Source organism: Octodon degus, unplaced genomic scaffold (genome assembly GCF_000260255.1).
Source record: "Octodon degus isolate 3935 unplaced genomic scaffold, OctDeg1.0 scaffold00282, whole genome shotgun sequence".
Classification (NCBI taxonomy): Eukaryota; Metazoa; Chordata; class Mammalia; order Rodentia; family Octodontidae; genus Octodon; species Octodon degus.
In genome coordinates, this window is record NW_004524858.1 from 1,708,156 (window position 1) to 1,715,466 (window position 7,311).

The window sequence follows — 7,311 nt, forward strand, 5'->3', positions numbered from 1 at the left end:
TTTCTGGGAAAGGTTACTTTTACCTGAATGGTTGTTCTAAAAGCTGTAAGTACTATTCCGTTTTGTAGTTTGCACCGAAGTTATCTGTAGGCACCTGCAGGTCGAGTTCCTTGCCTCCAATTCTTGCCCATTGCTTCTGTGTCCCAGGTCCCAGGTCTGCACTCTGCGTGGTGCCAGGTGGGCGGAAGCCTGGTGGGCTGCCTGTCCTAGCCTGTCTTACTTTTACTGGGATGCCCCGATGCTCTGTATTTATCATGGCTTTTCACAAGTTTCCTTGTTTAAAAACCAATTTTACTATGATATATAGTATGCTTAACTAATAGAGTTCTGTTGCAGTGGGCATGCATATGCATCCTTGTTTTTCAGGGAAAAACATCTTAGGAAAAGCGAATAGGTTCTTCTAAAAAGTGGGTGGGCCACAATCGGTGGTAACTGGGCCAAGGTGGATTTCAGCCCTCATGACAAAATAGAGTTTAGGTTTTGCTACAGGACTGGCTCAGCCTGAGTGGGACTAGTATTTCAGCACTGAAAGTGACACAATTTCTATGAATTGTTGGTAGAAGAGGCACATGGCTCTTCCTTTCCAGCTGGAGGCCTTGTGCGGGTCAGCCAGCAGCCTGGTGGTCCTCCCCTTCCTCCCCTTTGTTCCTCCTTGCACCCACTGGACTGGGACAGTTCGCTGCAGTGTCCCCCTGGCCATCAAGGCCCTATTCTCCACTCCAGCATGAGTGCAGCCAGGCAGCGTGGCATCCCTTCCCCACTGATGTTTGCATACAATGTGCATAACACGAAAACTAGGCACATACATGATTCATGTTAGCAAAGGATTATTAAACCTGGGTACAGGGAAAGATTGATACAGTTATGCATAGGAAAGCTCACTACTAAGCATTAACAAATGCAACCCTGAGTTAAAATACAACTTTAACATCTGGCTATCTTAACTTTAAAAGTATTTTATAACATATTAACAGTGATTTCTAAAATACTACAAGAAAAAAACTAACGTGAAAAATATTCTTAAATGCTTTAGGGGATTCAGGATTATCGATCTATAAATAAAGGTGTATTGTATTTATAATTGTTGAGAATTTCAAGGGGAAAACAAAAAAATAATGCAATCATTACTGAGCACAAATAGATTGGTTGTAGAATCAACTGAGCAAAACTCTAGAATAAAATTCCAGTTGAAAAGTGTGTTACAATTTCAAGTATAAGAATATTTAAGAAGTACATCCTTTATTTATTATAGTAAATCCCAAACTATCAAATATAAGACTGGAAAATGGTGCAGAATTGCCTCACACACTATATAATTTTAATTTAAGATGGCTTTTTCTTCTAGGATGTGTTTTACAATTGGTCCTGGAAAAAGAATTTCTCTCTGGCTTTAACAAAATAATGTAGCACTTGGGGACAAATATGCAGCCCAGCAGCCCTGCACTGGAGGCCAAGATGGAGAAGACCTCCATGGCCACCATGGCCTTTCCCTTGCTGCTGTGGTACACGGGCAGGAAGGTGACCCACACGCTGCAGAATACCAGCATGCTGAACGTCAGGAACTTGGCTTCATTGAAGGTGTCTGGCAGGTTCCTGGCCAGGAAAGCCACAGTGAAGCTCACCAGGGCCAGGGAGCCCAGGTATCCCAGGACACAGTAGAAGGCGGTGAGGGAGCCCTTGTTGCACATGATGATGATATGGCCATGTTCAGAATGAGCATCTGTGTCAATGTAGGGTGGATTTGTCCCCATCCATACTGCACAGAGAGTGAGTTGGATCAGGGAGCAGATGGGGATAATGAAGTTTGGTGCCCCTGATACCAGCAATTGTCTCATCCTCCTGCCTGGAGCAGTGACCTTAAAGGCCAGCACCACAGTAATGGTTTTGGCCAAGACAGTGGAAACAGCTACCGTGAACACAACTGCAAATGTGGTCTGCTGGAGGATGCAGGTGGCTGTGTTGGGACGACCAATGAAGAGCAAGGAGCAGAGGAAACAGCAGGAGAGGGAGATGAGCAGGGTGTAGCTGAGAGCCCTGTTGTTGGCCTTGACAATGGGAGTGTCTCGGTGCTTCACAAAGAGCCCAAGAACAGCAGCTGTGAGGACAGTGAGACTCATGGCAGTGCCAACGAGAGCCTTCCCCAGGGGGTCTTCATAAGCCAGAAAAGTCACAGCTTTTTCCAGGCAGTGGTTTCTCTGAGTATTGGCATACCGATCATCTGGACACTTCACACACTGCTCCATATCTAGGAAAATTGAAATTGTCACTTACCTAAGAGTGTGACTTTATTTTTTTTCCTTTTTCACAAACCAATCCTCAGAAACTCACTGGACTTGAACTAAATTATAAATTTTATTTTTTTTTCTTTTTCAGAAAAGAAAATGGGGTTGAACTCAGAAACTATACACAGAGATATATTCTCAACCCTTTTATATTTTACTATTTTGAAGAATCTCAGGATCATTGCCTTGACCATCTTGTGCATGTAAATGTATGGTTTTGCCCATGTCCAGTTTCCTCATTTTTCTCCTTGCCCTCTGTTTGTGATTTAATTCTTAAGTTCTCCCTTTCCTTTTCATTGCGTTATAACTTTCTATTTTTATTTCTTTTTTTGAGTTCTTACACTAGGGAGACTATACAATATTTACACAGGTGGGTCTGGTTTGTTTCACTTGTGAGTATATTTTCAAGAGGCATTCACATATATGAAGGCTTCGAGTTTACCATTCTTTATAGCTGAGTAATAGTCCATTGTACAGAAATACCACATCTTTTTCATCTATTCCTCAGATGATGGGCATTTTGTTTGTTTCTAAGATTTGGCTGTCACAAATTGTGCTGCTATAAACATAGGTGCACATATATCACTGTGATATGATATTTTCAGGTGCTCCGGGAAAATTCTCAGCAGGGGGATAGCTGGCTTGAATGGGATTTCTGGTCCTGATTTTTTAAGGAGTCTCCACAATGATTTCCATAACGGTTGCACCAGTCTACAATCCCACCAGCAGTGGAGAAGGGCTCCTTTTTCCCCACAGCCTCTCCAACATTTGTTGTTGGTTGATTTCTTTATGATAGCCATTCTTTTCGGGGTGAGATGGTATCTCTGTGCTTTTAATGTCATATCAATTACTGCTATACTGTCTCTCAAGTAAATGTTTGTTTAAAGAAAGGGTAATAAATGAAAACAAGAGACAAGAAAAAATATAGGACTGTCCTGCTACAAAGCTGTATATGGTTAATTTGTAAATTTCTGTGTAAAATATGTAATTGTTTATTCCTATTTTTAATTTTTATTTTTTTTCTTCACATTCTGTAGGGATTTAAAGTTTACCATATCAATATTTGATGGAAAATACCTATTCCATATTATGTCTAAAGTGTTTGATATTCAGATAGATAGTGAGGTTAATAGGGTAATAATATCATTAGGCTTCTCTTCTGGAGGGTTAACAACTTAAGTTTGCAGACCAAAAACTAGAGAAAAAGAAGGACTACAAGGACAGCCAACATTTTGGCCCTAGCCTTTCAAGGTCAGTGAGGACTCAGGACATAGGAGAACCTATACTGTAACATCCTATAATTCAGTGGTGTCCCAAATTTTCTGATCAAGGAGATTATGGGGCCACAGAGGACAGTGATCAATGATGTAGAGTGTGCCTAAAGAGAGTCACCTAGAGAGAAAACATTCTCTCAGGCTTTCACAGAGAGCAAATTGGCCAAGCAATGGTCGTGACTCATCCACATAACTGACACTGACAAAGGATCTAAATACTGCGGTACAGGCTTTCAGGGTAAATCCTGAGGGGATTTGACTGACCTTGGCAGATACAAAAGTTGCATTTCTTGTTATATAAGTCTTGCTTTATCCTGGTCTTAGCCATCCAGCAGAAAAGTATAAAATCGTGGTATAAAAAGTAAAGCCATGTTAATACTCTGAGCTGTGAAAGGCCCCAGTCAACAACTCTGACATTGCCAGTCCTGTGGATAACACACTACTATATTGACTGAATAGTTCCATTATTGAGCCTCTCCATCTATAGACTTGCTTTATGAAGCCACTTAGTTAATTTTATTGTCCAAGGAGTATTTTGGCATTTGATTTTGGTATCATTAAAAACAATTAGAGCATGTATCACTACATATTTATAATTTTCAAAGTTTACAAAAATCAGTTTTTGATCTTTTATCTATGAGTGCCTTATGACTGAGATATGGAAACAGATTTTCATTTTTTTTGTAATAGTCTTCTATCCAATAACCAGGAAATCCAATATAATTTCATTCTTTTACAAGGATTTGATATTTAAAAGTATCACTGGAAAATCCGATCATTCATATTTCTTCCTTTATAATATATATTTTTGTGTGTTTCTTCATGCATTTAAAACAATGTAGAGTTTTTTTTTTCTGTCCAATCTAGCAGAGGATGATACAGAAAGTTCTTATCTCATTCTTGATTTTAAAAATGGACCACAAGGGGCCAGGGATATAACTCAGTGGTGTAAGGTCTTCTTGGAAAGCACAAGGTTCAGAGTTTGATCCCTAGGAGGTCCTGAGCTGAATAAACAGTCCCAGACAAAAAAAAAAAAAAAAAAGGGGGGAAAGAAAGGACCACAAATTGTAAAGCATGCTATAGGATACCCTAAATAACATTCTTTTGGAGGGACAGCTAGACTTTTGTCCTAGTCCTCATTTTCTAAGAAGTGCTCTTTCTTTTTCTCTGTAAACCACAGTGAGGTACAATTTTGGTATATTGTCATCGTTTAATAGTATCATTTTTCTTTTTCCAGGAGGTAGTACATTGAATTATATTTTATAAACTGACCTTGCTCATGTATCCTGCCCCTTAAATATATACCTCAATTTGAAACAGAACATGTGAATTTAGTTTAGGAAGAAAAAAGTGGACTGTGAACGTTGTTCCTTCTAAGTGCATTTTCAGTTCTAATTAACTCGAATTAGCTCCTTCCTTCCAGTGAATTTTTTTTTTTTTTTTTTTTTTTTTTTTGCGGAACTGGGGATTGAACTCAAATCCTTGTGTTTGCCAGTGAAGCGCTTATCCTACTGAGCCATCTCCCCAACCTGCTTCCAGTGAATTGATTTTCCTCTTTTCCTTTTCTCTACAAGAATGAGATCAGTATTAATATGTTTTTGAATGCATGTAAATTTCACTGGTAATACTATTAACAAAAACTTGGAGTGAAATATTACTCTATGAACTCCTCTCTGTTCATAGGCACGGTAGTGTGGAGATACAACTACTATGGAGATTCTTAATTTTCTCATAGGACAGATAAATTTTCCTGTTTGGTAAGTTTTCCTGTGACTTTATAGATCTCAAGCATAGAATGATGTGAAATTATTTATATATCCATATGAAAAGTTTTTCTATATAACTGTTCTGATAGACAAATTTCTGTCATGATATTACACTAGCTTTGAATTTTTCTCTTTCTTGTCTATCTGTTGTACTAACAATTGCCACTTTTTGTTACCAGAATCACAATTAATTTTCTTTATTTTCACTCTATCTTAATTTCTTAAAAAATTCCTTTCAAATTGTATGCCATCTTCAATGTATTAATTATTGTAAACATCCTACTAAACTGTATTGAAACTGTTTCATTGCTATTCTTTTTCTTATTAAAATGAATAAAATTTTTTTAAAAGAATGTAAAATAAAGTTAGCTGCTTGATTTATTTTCTACACATGTACTAACATTTTATACTTTTGCATACTCAATCTTTGCAAAACTCAGAGAAATATGGACAAAAGAAAATGTCATAAACACTATTTTCCTACAGCTTGCCATGAACATTACGTGTACTTTATAGCTATGCATAGTTCATGCAGATAGGTTAAACTGTTTGAAAACAATGTGAATTAATTATAGAAAGTATCTTTCACTGTACTCTCTTCAGTATACAATTATTAAATATACATGTACCTCCCATATTCATAATGTCTTGTGATAGAAACTGTTGGGAATTCTTTCTTTTTGAAATACTGAGGGACTATGTTTATGGAGATAAATTTCAATAATCAAAATTCCCAATACACTACAGTTCTTTCAGTAAAATAATGGTAGTTGTAATGTCAAATTAAAAGTGAATGGTAAAGACTCGGGAGATAGCTCAGTGGCTTAAGCGTCTGCCTGGCAAGAACAAGGTTCTGAGTTCAATCCCCAGTACCAAAAAAAAAAAAAAAAAAAAAAAACCCCAAAAAAACCACCCAAAAAGAAAAACAAAAAACTGAATGGTATACAAAAAACAAATTGCTTGGTATCTACTTTTTTGTTTAATTATATGATACAGGGTCTTACTACACCACTCAGATGCATAGCACTCCCCCAGCTCTGGGATTACAGACATGTGCCACCATGCCTCGTTTTGATGGCCAGCACAGCAGGCAGGACCAGGTATCGAAACCAGATCCTTGACCTTGCCAGGCAGGTACTTAGAGCCCTGAGCTATCTCCCCAGCTCTCCAGCTTTCATTTTCTTTGTGGGCTATTTACCTTTTCTAGTGTGTGTTGAATATTTCAAATGCACAACTTCAGCTTATGTAAACAGCGAACAGCACGAAAGGAACTTTAATATAGAAGCAATATTGGTCTCACTATAGTTTTGGCTTCAGCAAACAGGATTTTCAACTGCACATGGTTTGGATTTTGTGCTTTGATCTCTTCTGTGCGCCATACCTGATCCAGATCTATACATAGTGGAGGTGTGTGTCTTCTGTGCGTGGCACACAGTATTTTTTTTTTTTTTTGTGGAACCGGGGATTGAACTCAGGTCCTTGCGCCTGCCAGGGAAGGGCTTACTCCACTGAGCCATCTCCCCAGCCCGGCACACAGTATTTTTAAGCGCCACATTCCCATACAGTATGCAGAATATATCTTCAAAAGAACTACATGATAAAGTATATAATTAGTCTTAGTGTATTCTACAGAGCATTTGAAGTCATTTTAAATGTGTTTTGAAATCGAAATTTATATCAGCCACACAACCAAGTTAGAACATATTCAGTAGGAAAAGGATTCCACCATGTCATGATTTATTTTTTCTATGTCATGATTTATAAGAGAGTTAATTATTTCCAAAGTGGAGTTTATGGTATGCAACAGTCTTCCATGATAGATTTTTATAAATTTTATGAAATATATTTCAATCCTCACCCTCATGTTATCTGTGTTTTAATAGCATGGCATTTTCTTTTAGGATATTTGGTTTTTTTTGCTTTTCAAAGTTTTATTGATAAACATATAGCAATGAGACAGTTTCAAATCAAATCAAAAGTACAGTTTCA

The 7,311-nt window shown here is 37.7% G+C and overlaps 1 protein-coding gene across 1 annotated transcript in view; it reads right to left on the reverse strand.

The window, feature by feature from the left end:
* LOC101587295 (vomeronasal type-2 receptor 116-like) overlaps positions 1-7,311 on the reverse strand; it is a 38,350-nt gene that overhangs the window by 7,090 nt on the left and 23,949 nt on the right. The window contains exon 7 of the mRNA XM_023707210.1: positions 1,358-2,245. Coding sequence (XP_023562978.1) covers positions 1,358-2,245 — 888 coding nt within the window. The remainder of the gene's footprint in view (positions 1-1,357; positions 2,246-7,311) is intronic.